The sequence below is a fragment of the Sebastes fasciatus genome, chromosome 2 (genome assembly GCF_043250625.1).
Source record: "Sebastes fasciatus isolate fSebFas1 chromosome 2, fSebFas1.pri, whole genome shotgun sequence".
NCBI classification, from domain to species: Eukaryota; Metazoa; Chordata; class Actinopteri; order Perciformes; family Sebastidae; genus Sebastes; species Sebastes fasciatus.
Window position 1 is genome coordinate 3278296 of NC_133796.1, and position 22525 is coordinate 3300820.

The following is a 22525-nucleotide window of genomic DNA, read 5'->3' on the forward strand; positions in this document are numbered from 1 at the left end:
AAAAGAGTCAGTACAATAATCATTTGCACGTCTTGCTGATCAAAACTGATGAGTTGATTCTCAGTGAAACTGTCGACCTCTTCACAACTTCTAAACATTATTTCATCATCTGAGCCGTCACATAAAAAATGATCCATTCAATTATCAAAATCTGTCAAATCAAGACCTAGAGCATTCAGAGGATGGATGGATCAGACTAGAGACCTAGAGCATTCAGAGGATGGATGGATCAAACTAGAGACCTAGAGCATTCAGAGGATGGATGGATCAAACTAGAGACCTAGAGCATTCAGAGGATGGATGGATCAAACTAGAGACCTAGAGCATTCAGAGAATGGATGGATCAGACTAGAGACCTAGAGCATTCAGAGGATGGATGGATCAGACTAGAGACCTAGAGCATTCAGAGGATGGATGGATCAGACTAGAGACCTAGAGCATTCAGAGGATGGATGGATCAGACTAGAGACCTAGAGCATTCAGAGGATGGATGGATCAGACTAGAGACCTAGAGCATTCAGAGGATGGATGGATCAGACTAGAGACCTAGAGCATTCAGAGGATGGATGGATCAAACTAGAGACCTAGAGCATTCAGAGGATGGATGGATCAAACTAGAGACCTAGAGCATTCAGAGAATGGATGGATCAGACTAGAGACCTAGAGCATTCAGAGGATGGATGGATCAGACTAGAGACCTAGAGCATTCAGAGGATGGATGGATCAGACTAGAGACCTAGAGCATTCAGAGGATGGATGGATCAGACTAGAGACCTAGAGCATTCAGAGGATGGATGGATCAGACTAGAGACCTAGAGCATTCAGAGGATGGATGGATCAGACTAGAGACCTAGAGCATTCAGAGGATGGATGGATCAGACTAGAGACCTAGAGCATTCAGAGGATGGATGGATCAAACTAGAGACCTAGAGCATTCAGAGGATGGATGGATCAGACTAGAGACCTAGAGCATTCAGAGGATGGATGGATCAAACTAGAGACCTAGAGCATTCAGAGGATGGATGGATCAAACTAGAGACCTAGAGCATTCAGAGGATGGATGGATCAGACTAGAGACCTAGAGCATTCAGAGGATGGATGGATCAAACTAGAGACCTAGAGCATTCAGAGGATGGATGGATCAAACTAGAGACCTAGAGCATTCAGAGAATGGATGGATCAGACTAGAGACCTAGAGCATTCAGAGGATGGATGGATCAGACTAGAGACCTAGAGCATTCAGAGGATGGATGGATCAGACTAGAGACCTAGAGCATTCAGAGGATGGATGGATCAGACTAGAGACCTAGAGCATTCAGAGGATGGATGGATCAGACTAGAGACCTAGAGCATTCAGAGGATGGATGGATCAGACTAGAGACCTAGAGCATTCAGAGGATGGATGGCTTTCCTAGCTAGATTGACAATAAGGGGGTTTCTGAACAGAAGTGCTCGCCATCAAGTCACCGAAAAAATGCCAATTCTTGCAGAAATCTCCAAAATGTCAAAAGTTTTTGATCCCAAATCACAGCATGTCTTCTTCTACGGTGTTCCTCAAGGTCTTGGTGTCTTAATGTGGTATTTTGGAGGGATTATTGGTCATTTTTATTAATTCTCGAGGGGTAAAAAATGGTTAAATTTAGCACCAAATCTGTGTAACAAATGGTATCAATGTAAAAATTGCTGCAACAACTTATGAGACATAATGGAGCATGGAGATGGACATCATTTACTTCTATCATAGTGTTCTAAACCCTTATACACTTTTACAATTCATTTTAAATAATTAATTAATTCATGTTTATTTCGGATTTTTGACTAGAACAACTTGACACTCAGTGCTGAGCAGCATCTCAAATTAATCTCCAGGTTCCCAGCTTTCAGATGATGTTCACCACTTTTATGTGACATCCACTGTTGACCTGCTATCTCCCCCTAAAGACCCTCTGTACCCCCCTAAAGAAGACTAAAAACAGGTCTATTGTGGGTCTCAGAGGGTTAATAAAATGCCATTATAAAAGGGATTTATTTGTAATGCTCTTTCCATTTCTGTCTCAATATCAATCAGTCATTGAGTCCTTTTATTTCTTCTTGTAATCAGGGAGGAAATTTTTCCATTTCACATTCTGCAAACAGAAAAAAGAGACAGACATTAAATCATATATTTCTGCTCTCAATATCATCAACAACTCTGATTTTACTTTCTGACTTACATTTTTCTTCCAGGTGAATTTGGACTTCTTGGTCTTCAAGTCGTCCAACGACTCGTAGGTGTTGCTGGGGGCGGCCTTGGCCTCCCCGGGGATCTGCTCGTAGGTGTTATCGGGCAGCTCACCTCGGGGGGACCTGTGGGGGACCTCGGCGTACATGCCTTCTCCATGCGGAGCTGACCTCCCTTCTCCAGCCCCCTCCGAGGTATGGTACAGCGGGTTGGACTTCAGCATCTCTGCATCAGCAGCCTGCTGCTCCGAGCTGGAGCTGCTCGGCTCGTGGAGGGAGTAGGTGTTATCAGGCAGCCCATCTCGGGGGGATCTGTGGGGGACCTCGGCGTACATTCCTTCTGCCTGTGGAGCTGACCTCCCTCTTCCAGCCCGCTCTGAGATCTGGTACAGCGGGTTGGACTTCAACATCTCTGCATCAGCAGCCTGCTGCTCCGAGCTGGAGCTGCTCGGCTCGTGGAGGGAGTAGGTGGGACCGGTGACCCTCTTCAGCAGAGAAGGTGAGTAAGATGTTGAGAAGGAGTGACTGAGCTGGTTCGAGTACTCTTCCTCCTCCTCCTCCTCCTCCATGCTGCTGCTGCTGCTGAGTCTCGGTAGAGATTTGCTTCTGCTCACCAGCTGTGTGAGCTCAGAGAAACCTGGTGGACAAAGATCACCTGGATAGTTGGTGTCAGGGGTGTTAGACGAGTCTGTGTCAGACATCAGCGGGTCATCTGCCGGGTCTGCGGTTCCTCTGGGTGTCTCTGGTCTGTTCGGGTCGGTCTGGGTTTCACTTGGATGTGATGTTGTGTCACTCAGAGTGAAGCCAAGAGGAAGGCCTCTCTTTGGTACTGGAGGAATGCCCTGAAAGACACCACAACATCAGGATATGGATGACACCAACAATCTCTCCTCATTTATTTGGCATTTTAAAGATTTAGGGTGAATTAGCCTAATGTGGGACATCTTTTTGCATTTCAGACTTCTGGAATATATTGCGATATGAAGCCAATACATTAAATTCAAACCCAGTACGGGTTTGGATTTAGTAGTAAAGGTTGCTGACCCCTGGTCTGACCTAGATCTTTTGATGAAGTACAAAACTCTAAAATTGTCTTTGCGTGCAGCACAACTAACAATCCCTCAGTTCTCATGTCCTTGGTACCTGTGAGAGGGACGTTGTGTCTACAGACGCCGCTCCCGTCAGCTTTCTGCTCTTAGATTTCAGTGGCAGTGCAGGCAGCTGAACTGCAGGACCGTCGTTGTGCTGCTGAATCCTCTGGTTCGTGCCCGGGTCGCTGTGGCGATCATGTTTGTGGTCCCACAGAGTCCGCAGAGCTTGGACGCTCACCCCAGGCATCCCTCTGGCTTTGTAGTTCACCACATCGTACAGCTCACCTTCGTTCACCTGGAGAGGAACAACCGTTGTTATTGGTCTCTTTTCACAAGTGAGACATGGAAATGATGACGGCACCACCCTTACCAAAAAGACGTTTATTCAAGTGTACTATTAGTATACTTCTTTTAAACTTAAAATAAGAGTATACTTTCAGTTTACTTGTTATGTACTTATCAGAGATATACTTAGCAAAAGTATACTTGGCTCATACTGACAAGTATACAAAAAAGTCTAACTTGGCTTATACTTGTATTTAATCTTTTGATCAAGATATACTTAAGAAAAGTATAAGTTGGTATACTTGTAGTATAAAAACTATTTAACTAGTAGTTTACTGAGAGTAAACTTTAAAGTGCACTTTCATAAACTAAAAAGTGGGCTTATTTAGTCCCAAGAAGTATTGAAGTAGGACACTTACAAGTATACCACCAGTACATTTATATTAGTATACTTACTACATAAAGTATATGTGGGAAATATACTTGAATTTTATTTTACTTTATTTCATAAAATAAACTTGAAGTACTTTTTTGTAAGGGGTGAAATTAAACCAGCGGTGTGTTATTATTATTATTATTATTATTATTATGGCCTCTCAGATTTAGAAGCTGGAGTGTTGAAGTGTATTAATGTCTGATTTAACCTGTTATAATTAAAACCTGCTGTGATTAAAATTACAGACCTGTTTTAGATGCAGAGTTAATCAAAGTCTGTGCTTCAGGTAAGAAGGTGCATCAAACAAAAAAAAAAAAAACAGTAAATGATATGGCACACAAAAGGATGGAAAACTTCATTTAAAGGGACTGTTTGTAACTTCTTACACGTATTGCTGTATCGCATTGCAACGTATCGCATTGCTGGTCGGTGTCCCATGCACACTCACATGTGTCTCCGCTGTTCAGACTCAGAGTCCAACACAAACTACACGGAAGCACCAAAACCTCTTGGTTGTATCTAGTGAAGCTGTTAAACAGTGTTGGCCGCGGTCGGAGGACGCGGAGGAGACCGTAGCTTTGGTCTCCAGGACCAGAGTATCTGCTCCTCTGCTCCTCTGCCTGCTTACCTTCACTCACACACCGCGCTCGTTCTCACTCTCTCTCTCCACCTCTCATGTGCATGCTGCACACTCCACACTGCAGAAGAGTTAGTTTAGCTCTGAGAATATCTAGTGAATGTACAGTGGACGTTTGTGCAGAAATAACTGCTGCAGCTCCTCCAGACCAACAGAGGTTTCCCGTGTCTTGTGAAGTGACGGGACTCCGCAGAGAGAAACGTTATCGTCTCCGACCAAAACTCCGGCGTCTCCCCTGTTCCACCCGGCCGCGGTCGGGAGGCTGAAGCAGGAAAAGCCAACACTAGGATCAGCATTGATTCATGGAGAGACCTTCGTCTGGTCAGCTAACATTACTGCCAAGCAGCTGAAATATAGAGTGATATTGTGCTTTTAGCTGACGTGTGTCTCCTCACTGTTTTGAGCGATGCTCCTTCATGTCTATGTAGAGCGAGCACAAGCGCGAGCAACAGGACGCTGACTGTCGTTGACTTAACGGCCACAGGTGTCGCTGTTAACAAGACATTTCTGATTCTTACATAGAGTCCCTTTACACCGTGAGCTTTGGCTTTACATCGCAAACGATGTGGTCGTACAGTAGGAGTAGGAATAACACAACTACAACAAACAGGCCCCTCCTCACCTCATAACAACTGGAGGTGAGGTATTCTCCAAAGGGCTGGATGGGGCTGACTTTGTAATGCTCGATGAGCTCTTTGAGACTGCGGTACGTCTGACTGTCTCCCGATATGGAGAACTGCCCATCGGGATTCTGGGTGATGACAAAATGGCGGCACCTGTCCTGGCCCCTGTTGGAGGAGGAAACAGAGATGAATCAGAGAGGAAGAAGAAGAAGAAGAAGAAGAAGAAGAAGAAGCAAACTGTTGTCTATGTTGATCAGAGTTGATTTGGCTCACTTGTAGGACAGGATGTAGCCGACGGCTTTATCACTGAGGCGAATGAGAAAACAGCCCAGAGCTTTATCTCTCAGCAGATCTTCTGTGTCCCTGCCAGACACAACCAATTAAACAGGCAAATTAGGTCTAAATATAACACCGCCACGTCATACAAACCTCTGTTTTCCCTGAGTGATGTGCGTGAGAGGGAATAATGGAGAGATACGAGCTGATGATACATCTCAGAGACTGATCCTGTCAGTTCTATCGGTTTCTCACCCTGGAAAAACAGCTTTAATATCTGGAAGTCCATTATCATCTGTTCCTCGAATTAAAAGCAAGTCACTTTTAAAATAAACAAATATTAGTCTTACAAATAGAGAGTTGAATTCATAAGGAATAAAACACACTCGGGTCACATAATGAAATCTATTAAAATAAAGGCAAATCAAGCACCACTTCCTGTTAGAACCTATAAGACCTGAACAAGTGTAAACCTCTACTATCAATGCATTCAAATGAAAACTTTCCCTTCCCTCCGTCACCACAGATCCTGGACTCTTTTTCTTACTTTCGTGCGGCGAAGCCTTGAAACCAGTCAGGGAAGTTCCCGTTGTTGAGGATGAGCGGCGCCTGAGTCTCAGTGAACCACCTGAGCACCAGCTCCTTCAGGCCTCCCTCCGATGACTCCATGTTCAGGTCTACACCCGCCATCTTCTCCGTCCTCACAGGTGTGTGGGCAGCTGACGGAGCAGTGGTAGTAACAGCATGCTCTTTGCTCAGGTAAACTCTCTACAGGAAGTCCAGGTGCCTCATTTGACTATTTCCATTGGGTGTCTCTCGTCATCTGAATAGTGGTATTGTTTCAGTCAGTGACTCCTCCAGCTCTCACTGGGCTGCAGGTTGCATTTTACTATCTGTGTTCCTGGTCCCAAATGTATGTGTAAACTGGAAGAGTTGGAACATGAATGTGTGTTTGTATTGATCACGGCGTGGGGACAAAGATCTGATCTCACAGTCTCATTATAGAGACTCAGCCAGCCTGTAATGATGTGATTTACATGCAACTTCATCCCTACTTAAAGGTCCCATATCGTGCTCTTACTTGTATTTTGTGTTTCTACTAGAACATGTTTACATGCTGTAATGTTAAAAAAACAAAAATTTTATTTCCCTCATACTGTCTGCCTGAACATACCTGTATTTACCCTCTGTCTGAAACACTCCGTTTACTGCATTTCAACGGAATCGCAATGGAATTGTGTTGCTAGGCAACAGTTTGGGTCCATGTTTACTTCCTGTCAGCTGATGTTTTTTACATACACTGCAACAGGAAATAAACTGGGACACATTTAGAATGTTTACGTTTAAAACCGTGAAATGATCTATATATAATTGTATATTTGTGACATCACAAATGAACAGAAATCCTGACGGCTTGTTTCAAACGCACAATTTCTGAATACGGGCTGCTGTGTGTGTTTCTCTGTATATTGAGCGTTTTGATAGTTCAATAGTATTTATAAAGCACTTAAACCTGCTTTATAATATAAAAGACATGAAAATCTCACTTTTTCCAAATATGGGACCTTTAACAACTGGATTCTGCACATCACGCTGCATTAAAGCTTGGCATCATTGGGCAGTGATCCCATAATAACCTTTCAGCATATTACTAGACTATACTACTATACTAGACTTCTGCTCCTCCTCATTGCTCTGTTTTCAGGCTTTAGATCATCTAGCCCGTGACGGGAGACTTTGACCAATCACAGGTCATTTCAGAGAGAGAGAGCGTTCCTATTGGCTGTGCTCCGGCTGCTGGGTGGTGCTTGGTATTTCCTCAGCAGATCTCAACATGGCTGCCGGGTCACACAAACTTTCTCATTTTACAGCTAAACCGTACACTACAAGATGTTCCTGTGAACATTTGAGGAGAGAAATAGGCATTACAGAAACAGAATATTGATTCATATTTGATCAACGCTGCCTAGTTTGACCGTTTGGTCGGAGTTGACGAGTGATTGACAGCTGCTCAGAGACGATGCTCCAGCTCGGGTCTGATTGGTTGTTTTCCTCCGGTCTGTGAAATCTTGTAGATGCCATTAGGAGCACCGGAGGACACAGAGGAACATGATTTTTTTTTTTAAATAACTTTCTTTAATCATATTGGCTCCATTTCTACCTGCTGCTGCTTTAATATCACAGCAGGTTGAGATGTTTTACTAGGTTGTACACTATTCTGTATAAAAATGGATCATACATGTTTGTAAAATCATAATCTGCAAAGTTTTCCGATTTCAAATGTAGTGGAGTGAAAAGTACAATATTCCCCCCTGAGATGTAGTAGAAGTCAGAAGAAATAAAATAGAAACGCTCAAGTAAAGTACAAGTTCCTCAAAAATGTAAGTACTTGAGTAAATGTACTTAGTTACTTCAACCACTGACTATTATTTTGCTAATTATATTATTATAAAAGTGAATTTGTTCTTGATTGGGACAGAAATACTTGTATGGGGAGGGGCGCAAGTATTAAAAAATAAATAATAATAATAATAATAATAATAATAATAATTTAATATTTTATTGATCAGAATTTGCATTCACCTTTCTGGTACCCTATGAAAGAGACAATTTTCAGGGTGAAAAAATAATAAATAAATAAAATTATATTTATTAAAATAAACAAAAAATGTAAATGTTTATGTTAATCAGCCTTATTAAAATAATAAAAAAATAATTTAAAAAACAACTGATTTTCAGTGTTGACAGTGTGCTGGAGCGCGCGAGACAACAGGTGACATAAATTCACGCGCAAACTGAACAGATGGTCGAGCCAAGAGGCAGAGCGCGCACACACAGACACGATGACGCCAAACCTCATTTATATTATTGCAAATTAAAAGTTTACCTACCTTTCTGCAGAGCTACGTACCTCATTTAACACTTTTGAATAAATCACCTGAGTTGTAACGGGTCAGTCTTCTATTCGGCATGAAATTAAAACACCTAAAATCATCTTTTTAAAATAAATTGGCTAAATTGTGTATGCTATCAGGTAAGAGTGTAAGGCGCTGTGTGAACACATAAAACTAATATTTAACTTCAATTCAAACACTTCTGCTTTGCTTGACTCACTGTTGACATTCAACTTTGTGCACTACATCATAGGAATATGTTAGGTTTTGAAAATGTATTGTAATTTTCCTGTTTTCAGTTATAAGCTGCAGCATTAAATGTGTAGTTTTCTTAATGGAGTTCTGCATGACGCTCTCCTCTAGTGGTGCTGGTGAACTCTGCTCTCCACGTTAGAGACGCACACAGGACAGCAGGAGGACATGGTGTCCATGATCAAGTGTTTCACACGGTGAGACATTTCTGTTTGTATTATTTGTTGTATTATTTATGACATTTACAATAATAGTTTCTTGTTTCAGTCAAACAGTCTGTGGTCCAACTTTTAACTGCAGTTACATTCTCTATAACAGGATATAAAGTCATGTTTTAATATCTCTCCGTTTCATTAAATGTTGTAATGTTGCATTTATTTATTTATTTATTTATTTAAAGAGTTGTAGAAAAATGTTTTCCAGATGATAAAATAAGTGTTTTGTTATATTTCAGGTAAATAGAGATGAAGTTTTATTCTCACCACACACACCAGTGAAGAGTCTGCAGACATGGATTTATTCAAACAGCAGAAAGTGGAGGACTTCTATGAAATTGGTGAAGAGTTGGGAAGGTACAGACATGCATGCATTATTTCTTTAAATTATTTTTTTTTTTAAAAGATTTATTTTTATTAGCAAAAGGCTTATTTTACAATTTAATTCCAAATTGCATTAACATTTTTTTGTTTGTTTTGAAAACATATATTGAAATCAGAAAAATAGATAAATAATAATTAAATTAAATTAAATTAAATTACATAAGAAATTAATAATTATAGAAAAAATGTGGTAATGATATATTATTGATAATGAACCTATCCTTGTATTAAATATACTTTAACTACACAATAATAATAATAATAATAATAATAATAATGAGTAAATTGAAATATAAAAATAAAAGATACAGTCAAAGTAATGATTGCAATAATGAAGAAAAATGAATAGAAAATTTTAAATTTTAAAATAATAATATATTTATATAAACAATGAACACATATCTAGTGCACATACACGTATATAAATCTAAATTTGTCAGTAGCAATAATGGTTTGAAGAAATAATAATATTAGAAAACAAAACTGCATAAAATTCCTGTATATAATTGTAGCCCACTTTATAGTTTATGAAAGTGCACTTTAATGTATATTCAGCAAACTACTAGTTAAATAAGACTAGTATACTAACTTTCACTATTCTTAAGTATATCTCGATCAAAAGATTAAGTACAAGTATAAGCCAAGTACACTTAGACTTCTCTGTATACTTGTCAATATCTCTGATAAGTGCATAAAAAGTAAACTGAAAGTAAACTGTCTTATTTTAGGTTTAAAAGAAGTATACTAATAGTACACTTGAATAAACTTCTTTTTGGTAAAGGTAAACAAAACATTAATTTTGGACCCGCCAAAATGTTTTAAATGATTAATTCACAATCATAATTATTTATTTTTCAGGAAAAGCCATACTTTTATTTGGCACCTTTCTAAAGGTTCTGTAGATGTATCATTTATTTTTAAAATATTAATCTACATAAAATATTATCAATAAGACCTTTAATGTAAATCAGAATCCAAATAACCAATAGTGTGAATGCAGTTCATAACTACTTTAATAAATGTAGCCTATCGTGCGTTACAAAAACTTGGCAATAGATTGATAGATAATGAATAAAAATAATAAAAACATAAATCTTAACAAAATTGAGCAACAAATAAAAACTAGCACCATATTCTACCTCTATACATTGTATTTATTTATATATTCATTTATTTCAGTGGGAAATCTTCTGTCATTTATTTTATTTTAATGTTTTATATATAAAGAAATTATTTATGAAGAATCCACTTCTGGGAAATTATGATTTATTGGAATTAATATTTTGTCTTGTTTTGTTTACAGCTCAAAATCCTTTGAATATATATTATTAGACTGGTGTAAAGTGTGGCACAACTTCTTCACATAATTACCATATTATTCCAGTATTGTACTTTATCAGACGTCAGTAATATTTGATATACAACATCTTTGATCATCATAAAGAAAAACATAACCCTGATAAAAGTAATCATGTAGTTTGTCATGATATCATTTAGAATGGAATATTTGAAAACAGAGCACCAACAAGCAGTTATTACTGCTGTGCTGTAATAACAACATGGAAATTACCCTGAATCATTAACTGCTTCCTGCAACTCAGTGGTGTATTTTTCTATTTTCCTTTTTAACAGGAGTCAAATTGAGCTTCCTCTTTGACAGATTACAGATTACCTATAACCTCAGATTACACTGAAATATTCCTGGTAGGAGAAACATTAACTGTCTCGTGTGTTTTGTGCTGATAGTTTAGTTGCTGTGTGTCGTCCAGTAGAGAAACAACTGTTACGCACGTTAAAGGACTCGTCTATCTTTAGCAGCGGCTATATCTGCTCCCAGACTGGCTGATAATGAGGAAGTGGAGTGTTAGATTACAAACCAGTCAAGTAAACCAGAAATAAACAGATGCAGCTGTTAGGGCTGGGAAAAAAATGATTCACCTATGTATTGCAATTTTATTTTTTTATTATTATTTTTTTTAATGCCAGAATCGATATATTTGCTTTATTTGAGTCTATGTGGAGGTAGAAGGAAGTTACCGCTTTTATTGTTGCAGTCTGAGTAATGTGATGTCATATCCATTCCGTATCCGTCAACCAAAACAAACCACAGCGAGCCGAAACGGACATTTTTGGGGAAATATGTCCGCCTTTCATCAGCATATTTTTCGACCTTTTTGTGGGGTTTTTTGTGTTGTTTTTTTACATTTTTACATTTTTACTTTTTTTCACATTTGACTATTTGACCGTTTTTTACATTTTCCAGATATTTGATCAGATTTTTTTTCAGATATTTTTAGGACATTTTTCAGACTTATAATTTATGTCAGAATTTTCTTCTGCCTTTCTTCGGCCAACTTTCATAAATTTTTTGGACATATTTCCAATTTTTTTGGTAATTTTTCAGACATTTTTTCAGACAGTTTTCGGATTTCTTTTTAGATGTATGTCGGCCTTTCTTCAGCCTTTTTCAGACATATTTTCGGACATTTTCAGACATTTTTTCGGATATCTTTAGGACATTTTTAGAACATTTTTTGGAATAATTTTGGAAACATGTTAGACTTTTCTTCTGCCTTTCTTTGGCCTACTTTCTTACATTGTTTTGGACATTTTTCAGAATTTTGTTTGGTAATTTTTCAGACATTATTTCAGGCATTTTTCTGATTTTCTTTTCTAGATATATGTCGGCCTTTCTTCAGCCTTTTTCAGACATTTTTTTCGGATAACTTTGGGACATTTTTAGAATTTTTTTGGACATATGTCAGACTTTTCTTCTGCCAAAAGAACAAAGTAGAAACCGTTGAAGGGTCAGCGTGTATACGACCTGCACCCTCACATGTTAAATCCAGCGTGGTAAACACTACACATCCAGTAAAGGATGGAAACACTTTGGGTTTCACACATTGACAGGAAAAGCAGAGCTAGACAGAGCAGAGCTAAAGCTGCATGCTAACTCTGTCATGGACAAGAAACGTTTTGGTATGGCGGTAACGTTGCGGTCGAGCCGGCCGTCGCTCTCGTCTCCGTGGTCAAAAGGGCCGACGCTATGACTGTAGAGCACCCAGATACTGACATTTATGTTCTCTGCATTGAAACGGCCCCGATGGAGCTGACCGTGGATGGGTAAAGAGAAGGGAGCTGACGGGAGAGCTAGAGACCACCTTGGAGAAGTTAGAGGAAGTAGACACGTGGGAATGCGTCCGGTTTTTTAAAATAAGGTGTTAACAAAAGGAACTGTATATACAAAATACATCTATGGAAATAAGATTGATTGGATTATATTCAACACAAGTATAAAACATTACATATCCCTTATAAATCAAAAAGAAAATACCACTAATTTGTGAGGGAAATGTCTTCATTCTTTGATTTTTGGGTTGCTGAATTATAAATAATTCCTGACAATGACTCATGTATTTGACTTCCGACATCTCTGACTACATACATGCTGAAAATCAAACATTTTTACAGGATTAATTTAGATATTTTCTAAAGTAAAAGTGCCTAGAAGTGTATGATTCAACTTGTTCCCATGGTCTAGTGGTAAAAAAGTTAACAATAATCACAATAAATCGTAATATCGAATCGCAATACTTAAAAATTAACGTGAGAGTAAATGGTTGTCTGTCTCTATGTGTCAGCTCTTTGATAGTCTGGCGACCTGTCCAGGGTGAATCCAGCCTTTACCCAATGTCAGCTGGGATCGGCTCAAGCCCCCACACGACCCTGAATAGGATAGGCGGTTACAGAAAATGGTTGAATTTTACAGCAGAAAAACGAACTTGTCTGGTGGACAAATTAAGTAATGATGACATTGTTTCTTTTTTGTGTCTTTTTTTAGCAGTTAATAAAATCTACTTTAGTCCAGCCTGTCTTTAACTCTCTGTGGTTCCTCCTCTGTGTGTTTCAGTGGGCAGTTCGCCATCGTAAAGCAATGCAGAGAGAAAAGCACAGGTCTGGAATTCGCCGCCAAGTTCATCAAGAAGCGTCAGAGCATGGCGAGCTCTCGGGGGGTGAGGCGAGAGGAGATCGAGCGGGAGGTGGACATCTTGCAGCAGATTCAGCACCCCAACATCGTCACGCTGCACGATGTCTACGAGAACCGCACCGACGTGGTACTCATCCTGGAGCTGTGAGTCAGACAGACAGACAGACAGACCATCACTTTACTGGAATTATTCAGAGCGCTGCTGTTAGACAGTTAATGACATCATCTAAAGCCTCTTTATAACAGTCTGTGTCCTTTTGGCTCATGTCAAGTTGGTGAGTTCGTCATTACAAACTCACGCTGTGCTGCAAAACTTTATTTTAAATTCTAAACTTTTAATCTTTAAGTTTTCAAACATGCCAAATGTGCTGAATTTTGGAATACGTGCACAAAATGATGCACAAAACATGTAGAATATTTACATTAGTTTGAGCGATGCAGCTCCCCACCAGGGTTCACATAGCCCAGAGGTCAGCAACCTGCAGCTCTTTAGCTCTTCTCCAGTGGCTCCCTGTGGATTTTTAAAAAGAATTAGTGGAAATTAATAACTTTTTTTTTTTTACATTTTCGTTTTTATTTATCATATTTGTAGGTCTATGGTACGACGGAGTATTAGGGCCACATTGAGGAAAAAAAATAAATCTGAGATTTCGAGAATAGTCATAATATTATGAGAATGAAGTCATAATATTATAAAGTAGTAATTTTACTTATTTTCTTTTTTTCTCGTAAAGTTATGACTTTATTCTTGTAATATTATGACTTTTTTTTTTTTTTTTACAACATTTTGGTCACCTAAAAACGTCTTATCCAGCGTTCAGTTGTACGTAGCTCCACCCTGTAGTGTCACTTCAGGTTGCAAAAAATCAAGATGGCGACGGACAAAATGTTATGTTTAAATATGTAAATGAGGCATTATCTAATGCTAACGTTTGATGAATTTAGGAGAAATCTACAGACACAAACAGACAAAGTAGTAAAATGTACACCTAAATGTGTATGTTGGATGTTTTGTGCATGAAAAAACGATGTTTTTGCATGTAGAGTCTGGAGAAAAAGAGAGGGAACTATATGCTACCAGTGTGAGTTTTCATGTCCTCCTGTAATATCAGCCTCTCACTTTGTTTTATGCTGATTTAGAGCATGTAAAACATTCTCCACAGAGTTACTCTGCATTGATTTAGTGATTTTTAGCATGTTGGATGATGATGCGTGTCTGTGATCCAGGGTCTCTGGAGGTGAGCTGTTTGACTTCCTGGCACAGAAAGAGTCTCTGAGCGAGGAAGAGGCCACTCAGTTCATCAAGCAAATCCTCGAGGGGGTCAACTACCTCCACGCCAGGAAAATAGCCCACTTTGATCTCAAGGTTTGTCCAGACAAGACAAGATGCTTTTTAACTACATGTGCTGTAGACCCACAATAGACCCGTTTTAGTCTTCTTTAGGGGGGTACAGGGTGTCTTTAGGGGGAGATAGCAGGTCAACAGTAGATGTCACATAGAAGTGGTGTACATCATCTGAAAGCTGGGAACCTGACGATTTAATTTGAGATGCTGCTCAGCGCTGTGTGTCAAGGACTTCTAGTCATAAATCTGTAATAAACATGATTGGATGGCGAGCACTTGTGTTGTGTAAACTGCTCAGAAACCCCCTTATTGTCAATCTAGCTAGGAAAGCCATCCATCCTCTGAATGCTCTAGGTCTCTAGTTTGATCCATCCATCCTCTGAATGCTCTAGGTCTCTAGTTTGATCCATCCATCCTCTGAATGCTCTAGGTCTCTAGTTTGATCCATCCATCCTCTGAATGCTCTAGGTCTCCAGTCTGATCCATCCATCCTCTGAATGCTCTAGGTCTCTAGTCTGATCCATCCATCCTCTGAATGCTCTAGGTCTCTAGTCTGATCCATCCATCCTCTGAATGCTCTAGGTCTCTAGTCTGATCCATCCATCCTCTGAATGCTCTAGGTCTCTAGTCTGATCCATCCATCCTCTGAATGCTCTAGGTCTCTAGTCTGATCCATCCATCCTCTGAATGCTCTAGGTCTCTAGTCTGATCCATCCATCCTCTGAATGCTCTAGGTCTCTAGTCTGATCCATCCATCCTCTGAATGCTCTAGGTCTCTAGTCTGATCCATCCATCCTCTGAATGCTCTAGGTCTCTAGTCTGATCCATCCATCCTCTGAATGCTCTAGGTCTCTAGTTTGATCCATCCATCCTCTGAATGCTCTAGGTCTCTAGTTTGATCCATCCATCCTCTGAATGCTCTAGGTCTCTAGTCTGATCCATCCATTCTTTGAATGCTCTAGTTTGTGGCTGTAAAGTTTCATGAGGCTGTGATTATCCTAGAGGTCACCACAGGTCATTTTAAACAGTGAGGTCAATGAAATGTCTCCTATGGGGACTAACATCATCTCACATGAATACAGTTGGGCTCATTGGATCCACAAGAGTCTCAGCTTTACAGTGATACCCAATTTATGTAATTCAAGACTGATTACATTTCATAAACCTTTAATTCTACAATTTCCATAACAAAAGTCACTCTGAAATGACCTCGTTCAGCTCCGCCGTGACATTTTGTCAAAGCGGTAAAAAGCTCGTTTCACGATCAAACGTTGTTACTCCGGATGATTCAGCATCTTCTGTGAGGCTTCTCTCAGAGATACGCTCAGCGATTATCCCAGATTAAACTATTATTAATGGACCATTTATGTGATTTGAAGACAAAAGCAAAAAGGAAACGAACCATTAGACATCAACAAACAACAACAACAACAAAATAAATCTGCAAATAATGAGATATCCTGAGGTCACATCAGTCACATCAAGAGACAAGCAGCTGTCAAAGCATGTGACAGTTATTATGCCTCCGCGCCAGCCGTGGCCGGAGGCATGTTGTTCTCAGGTTGTCTGCCCATCCGGTCCATTCTCGTGAACGTGATATCTCAGGAACGCCTGGAGGGAAGTTCTTCAAATTTGACGAAAAGTCCACTTGACGCAAAGATGAGAGTTTGGTGGTCAAAGGTCACAAAGTTCATGTCCGTCTTATTCTTGTGATATCTCAGGAACGCCTCATCTTCTGGTTTTTGAGACAGCAATCTCCCCACAGCGTCCATTTAGTAGCACTTCTTAGATCAGAACATGTAGAATACTTTAATAACTATCATAAAGCCATGATTTAAAAAAGGGAGACAGAAATGGAAACATGAAAAAAAAGGTTTCCAGAGCGTATCCTAACTTTTTTTCGGAACTTTAGACATAATAGATTACTTCCTTTTATGCTTATTAAATCATAGGAAGGAACACACGACCCGATGTCTTGGATCCTTGATAAAAGTACCTGTAATGTTGCTGATGTAGAAACTGAACTCTTTACTGCTCTTGTATCAAAACAATCACAGAGTTAAAGCTAAACAAAATCTATCTAAGATTTATTTCTCCTACGTTTTTGTGAAAATGCCAGCAGACAAAACTGAATTAGTGAAGAAAAGGAGACGTTAATGAGTTAGTGAATGTATTCATGTGACATTAACAGGTGTCTCTTTTTATTTCCCCTCGTCTCATGCTGCTGAATTACTCACAACTAAAACGTCTTGCTCTCTAATAACTTGCCTTTCGTATTTCTGTTTTTGTGAATTAAATAAAAAAGCCTTGCGACATAAATAAATAAATAAAATAATTATGATTACTTATTTTGTTATCTTGGAAGCAAAACACTCATCCAACATTTATGTTATTCATCAATAAATCATCAAAATTTTACCATTTGAGAAAATATTAATATTAATATTATTATTATAATAAGTGTGGGTTAAGTGGAAGATTTTCTTTCACATTTTGTACATTTTCCGTTGTGAGAATTTGTGAGCCAGATGTGTCTAAACTTCACCTGCTGATGACGGATCATGTGATATGATCAAAAGCTCCAGAACCGCTACTAAATGGAGCTTGTGTGAGATTATTTTCTGCTGTTTCCATGGTCAAAACATAACTTTACACTTAAATAATAATGGAAGTTAATTTTGTGTTCCTCTCGACTCCTCTGAGTTTCTTTCTCTGTAAAGTGGAGAAGCTGGTTTTGGATGTTTTTCCAGTTCACTGACTGGAACCGTTTGGCCATCACCTCGGTCTCACCAGGAGAGAGTTTAGTAAAATACAGGAGGGAGATTTGTTCCACTAGATGGAGCAATTATCTGTGTTTAATCTAGAAAATATGACTTTGACTTGTGTGCACAGTAACTTTGAAATGAATAGCTGCGAATGAAGCTCTCATGAACAGACAGTTTTACAACTTCCGTTGTAACAGAACGTATACTTATACTCATTTTATTGTTTTGCAATGTAAAATAAACATCATGCAGGAAACAGTGTAATAGTTTATGTCATTTGTAGTTTTTCTCAAACATTTGAAACGTCTCTCTCTCCTCTGCAGCCTGAAAACATCATGCTGCTGGACAAGAACGTGCCGCTGCCGAGAATCAAACTCATCGACTTCGGTCTCGCCCACAAGATCGAAGCCGGCGTTGAGTTCAAAAACATCTTTGGAACACCGGAGTTTGTAGGTAAGACGACACGTAAACACAAACACGACCAAGAAAACAACTAAACGCAGGTTAAATTCCTCCACCCCGATACACCTGCTGACGTACAGTCAGAGAAAATGAAAGAAAAATGTTGCAAATAATCAGATGCTCATGCATGCTGAGATGTATTATATCTCCAGTGTCTGTAGCTGTTGTAATGTTAATGTCCATCCAGGCTGAAAATGTCCAGACAGACAGACACGGTCCAGGGATTCCACCAATATATAAAACATTTTAAACTATAAATATACGTACACAAGCATACACACATACATAAAGGGAAAAAGTTAAAAGAAGATAAACACACAATGAAACAAAAGACAAAAGAGTAGAAAAAAGAAATAAGGAAATTAAAAGAAAAGGTAACAGGGAAAGATGGCGTGGAAGAATAAGAAGAGTGGGTCCTATTGCCTCCCATTAATGGGGCCCATTAATACAGTTTTGCCATTTATAGTAATAATCTTGACTCTAATTAACAACTTAAAATAAAAAATTTTCAAATGCAAGTATTCATCCAATTATCTGAGTGACTCACACATCAACAGAGAGGGCAAGAGGAGGTTTCCTGTCTTCAGAGAGTAAGACGAGGATAGGGCTGGGTATTGTTTAAAGGTCCCATATTGTAAAAAGGGCGATTTTCGTGTCTTTTTATATTATAAAGCAGGTTTAAGTGCTATATAAATACTGTTAAACTATCAAAACGCTCAATATACGGAGAAATACACACAGCCCTTATTCAGAAATTGTGCGTTTGAAACAAGCCGTTAGGATTTCTGTCCATTTGTGATGTCACAAATATACAATATTTAGACCATTACACAGTTTTAGACATAAACATTCTAAATGTGTCCCAGTTTATTTCCTGTTGCAGTGTATGTAAATAACATCAGCTGACAGGAAGTAAACATGGACCCAAGCTGTTGCCTAGCAACGCAATTCCGTTGCAATTCCGTTGAAATGAGCTAAAACGGAGCGTTTCAGGCAGAGGGTAAATACAGGTATATTCAGGCTGACAATACGAGAATAAGAAAATATACGAAAATAAAGGTATTTTCTTTAAATTACAGCATGTAAACATGTTCTAGTCAAAACACAAAATACAAGTAATAACCTGAAAATGAGCACAATATGGGACCTTTTAAAAGAATTACAATAACAGTACCTGTAAAGTAATACCGATAACAACAGAGTACTTCATTGGATACCCATCATGTGAATGGAAGCATTCATACGTGAAACTGAATTGTTTACTTTCCAGCTGCTTTAACAGCATTCTGCCCGTCATCTGTTTGTCTTTCAAGCACCGGAGATCGTCAACTACGAGCCTCTGGGGTTAGAAGCTGACATGTGGAGCATCGGGGTCATCACCTACATCCTGCAAGTTAACCACACACACCATAATGTAACTTAGACGAGTGAAGGGGTCAGCAACCTGCGGCTCTTTAGCTCCTCTCCAGCGGCTCCCTATGGACTTATAAAAATGGAAATTAATAACTGTTTTTTGTTGTATTTATCATTGTTGTAGGTCTTTGGTACGACGGTACGACGGTATGACGGAGTATTAGGGCCACATTGAGGGAAAAATTAATCTGAGATTTCGAGAATAAAGTCAAAATATTACGAGAAAGAAAATTGTAATATTATGAGAATAAAGTCATATTATAATGTAGTAATTTTACGTGTTATTTTCTTTTTTTTCGTGAAGTAATGACTTTATTTGCGTAATATTATGACTTTTTTTCTCGTAAACTTATGTCTTTATTCTTCTAATATTACAACTTCTTTTCTCGTAATATTATGACTTTATTGTGTAAATCTCAGATGTTTTTTCCCTCAATGTGTTCCTAATACTCTGTAGTACATTTGCCCTCACTGCATTAGACTTATATACTATATACTTAGACTATAAGCTGTGTTACCTTCATTCTAAAATGGCTCTTTTGATAGTAAAGGTTGTTGACCCCTGGGTTAGTGTATACTGCACGTTATACAGCATCAGCAGCAGCTGCCGTCAAAGAGGGTGACGATGATGATGAACCTCTTTGTGTTTTGGTTCCAGGCTGAGTGGAGCTTCACCGTTCCTGGGGGAGACCAAACACGACACACTGGGGAACATTTCTGCCATCAATTATGAGTTTGATGAGGAGTTCTTCTGCCACACCAGCGAGCTGGCCAAGAAATTCATCAGCCAGCTGTTGGAGAAGGATAAGATGTAAGAGCTCAAGCCTAACGTACACTGCTTGAAGTGGAAAATAAGAAGTGCCAGTACTCCTCTTATTCACATGTTGGCGTGTGTATCGGCCGGTATCCGCAATCTCTTGCTCCTATTGATTTATTATTATTATACTTGGGCTATGCATTTTCTATAGTAGGTCTATAATACTCCAATACTATTCACACTGGAACATTATAGGGTTAAGGTGGTATGTTTAGTGTTAATAGTTAATGTGCTTTCCTGTGTTATTTGTAGCCTGTAGTAGGCTACTTCAGGGCAATCTTAAAGTTAATTTCAGTTTTGTAATCTTCTCCAGAATCACATAACCCTTCTGTGACTGTAGTAGTTTAGTAATATTACTTTTCTCTTACAGGAAGAGATTAACAATCCAAGATGCTCTTAATCACCCATGGATCAAGGTAAAGTGAATAACCTTTTTTAAAATCTACGCTGCTGTTCAAAAGTTATGCATCACCTGTATCGCCCGTATTGATGTTTGATATGAGATAAAAAAACACTATAATTCAGACACACATATTACAAACATATTATTTACATTTGAAATAGTTTTGGCCCCAAAAGAACATTTCAAACTGCCGTTTAGTCGATGTCCCCACTGTGTTGCATGATGGGAGAATACTGTCGGAACCTGGATGTTGAATTCGTTTTCCAGTCATCAGAAACATGGAGCAATTCAAACGGGATCGAAAGAATATTTGTCTCTCTCCGTTTCTACCGTTCATATTTTTTCCGAAATAAAGTCCCATGGTGGTCCACAGGGGGCGGGACTTCACCTCTCTATTAACAGCTTGTTATTGGCTGCATTATTGTGACGTTGACACTGAAACAGGAACCTGTTCCTGTTTAAATCTGCACACATTTAGATGCTTAGCTTCCAGTTTCTTTTACCAATGATTTCTTCTCTTCTTATTATTTTTAACAATCCCATGTGTAGAACATTTCTGACGTAGACGTAGTATATAATTGGATTAGCTGTCTGTATCTGTGTCTGCGTGCTCTTCCCTCCTTTAGATGACAGTTACTAACTCTCCCTTCTTTAAACCCTGAAGTCCAACGAGCACAAGGAGGAGAATAAAGCCAAGGAGCCGAAGAAACGGGAGCGGCGCCAGCTGAAGACGAAGCGCCTGAGGGAGTACACCATCAAGTCCCACTCCAGCATGCCGCCCAACAACACCTATGTAAACTTTGAGCGTTTCGCCCAGGTGGTGGAGGACATAGACCAGATGGAGAGCTCGTTCGTCAGCCTGGCAGCAGCCCACGACTCCCTGCAGGAGGACATCGACGCCATGGTGTCTATATACAACGAGAAGGAGGCCTGGTACAAGGAGGAGAGCGAGGACGTGCGCCACGAGCTCTCGCAGATCCGCTACGAGTTCCGTAAGGTGGAGGCCTTCAAGAGGAGCCTGCAGGACGACATGCAGGCCTTCAGCTCCGGCCTCGGCGCCGTCAGCAGCCGCTTCCAGGAGAGACAGAACCACTTCGACGCGCTGCGTCTGGAGCTGAGCGACGAGCTGAAGTGGGTGCAGGAGGTGATGGGTTCGTTTCCTCTGGATGGAGGAGGAGGTGGCGGGTACCCCAACTGCAGCTTCTCCACCGTCTTCAACAACGACGTGAACGAAGCCCTGAAGGAGCTGCTGAACCGCTCCTGTGGAGGAGAGCTGCTGGCCGGGATCAACCTGGACTTTGAATCCGGACAGCAAAGATAAAGAATAAGATGCTTTATGATTATTAGAAAAACATTTAAAATCACGGTGACTGGAGCAGATGCTATGTCACAATACCTTCACAAAGAAGAAGTTTATTCAATAACACTTCATTTAACAGGTCCGCAAATTTAATGTTAATTAGGTGATAATTAGCAAGTAACCTATTTTAAATTTCTTTTCAATTACTGCCGAAATGAACCCAATATTTACCCCATAATTTATCGAAAATCACTTTATTATAAACATTATTTAATAATTATATTCTGACATTTCTTAAAAAACTTGTGGGTACCCATAGAACCCATGTTCATTCACATATCTGGAGGTCAGAGGTCAAGGGACCCCTTTGAAAATGGACATGCCAGTTTTTCCTCGGCAAAATTGGGCTGAAACGCTCAAAAAGTTGTGACTGTTATTTAGCCTCCTTCGTGACAAGCTAGTATGACATGGTTGGTACCAATGGATTCCTTAGGTTTTCTAATTTAATATGATACCAGTATCTTCACTATGGCTTTAAAACTGAGCCGGAGGAGCCAAGGATGGAACCGCCAACCGAGTGAGTAAAGGTTGACCCGCTGTACCCTCTGAGTCACATCCGCCCCCCCTATTTGCTTAACTGTATCAATCAATGTCCCATCAAATGTGTTTAAATGAAATTGGCTTCATTCAAACATTAAAGAGCATGTTACTCATGAGTT

General features: G+C 39.4%; 2 protein-coding genes across 5 annotated transcripts; one reads left to right on the forward strand and one right to left on the reverse strand.

Moving 5' to 3' along the window:
* Positions 1-1125: 1125 nt before the first annotated feature.
* On the reverse strand, positions 1126-6321 carry sh2d7 (SH2 domain containing 7). The gene is made up of 6 exons (XM_074658298.1): positions 6116-6321; positions 5566-5655; positions 5292-5457; positions 3364-3606; positions 2214-3062; positions 1126-2126 (listed from the first exon to the last, which is right to left on the reverse strand). Exons 1-6 carry the CDS (start codon positions 6256-6258, stop codon positions 2082-2084), a joined length of 1536 nt encoding a protein of 511 aa, XP_074514399.1. The 5' UTR covers positions 6259-6321; the 3' UTR covers positions 1126-2081.
* On the forward strand, positions 2598-22522 carry dapk2a (death-associated protein kinase 2a). Of its 4 annotated transcripts, none has more exons than XM_074658310.1 (11): positions 2598-2719; positions 6095-6327; positions 8826-8911; positions 9169-9286; positions 13224-13445; positions 14529-14667; positions 17735-17864; positions 19187-19262; positions 19945-20097; positions 20474-20519; positions 21171-22522. In XM_074658310.1, the coding sequence occupies exons 4-11, from the start codon at positions 9225-9227 to the stop codon at positions 21825-21827; spliced, it is 1485 nt and encodes a 494-aa protein (XP_074514411.1). In that variant the 5' UTR covers positions 2598-2719; positions 6095-6327; positions 8826-8911; positions 9169-9224; the 3' UTR covers positions 21828-22522. The 4 variants fall into 4 exon arrangements, with proteins under 4 accessions (XP_074514411.1, XP_074514420.1, XP_074514440.1 ...); XM_074658319.1 differs by having other exon boundaries at positions 6095-6275; XM_074658339.1 differs by lacking the exon at positions 6095-6327 and having other exon boundaries at positions 2613-2719.
* Positions 22523-22525: the final 3 nt, after the last annotated feature.

Excerpts from the sequence above, each read along its gene's own strand:
- dapk2a (XM_074658310.1), top strand. The coding sequence starts at position 9,225 with ATGGATTTATTCAAACAGCAGAAAGTGGAGGACTTCTATGAAATTGGT. Across the intron at positions 14,668-17,734 it reads TAGCCCACTTTGATCTCAAG|CCTGAAAACATCATGCTGCT; the intron begins GTTTGTCCAGAC and ends TCTCCTCTGCAG. Across the intron at positions 17,865-19,186 it reads TGGAACACCGGAGTTTGTAG|CACCGGAGATCGTCAACTAC; the intron begins GTAAGACGACAC and ends TTGTCTTTCAAG.
- sh2d7 (XM_074658298.1), bottom strand. The coding sequence starts at position 6,258 with ATGGCGGGTGTAGACCTGAACATGGAGTCATCGGAGGGAGGCCTGAAG. Across the intron at positions 3,607-5,291 it reads TCACCTCCAGTTGTTATGAG|GTGAACGAAGGTGAGCTGTA; the intron begins GTGAGGAGGGGC and ends GTTCCTCTCCAG. Across the intron at positions 3,063-3,363 it reads ACACAACGTCCCTCTCACAG|GGCATTCCTCCAGTACCAAA; the intron begins GTACCAAGGACA and ends GGTGTCTTTCAG.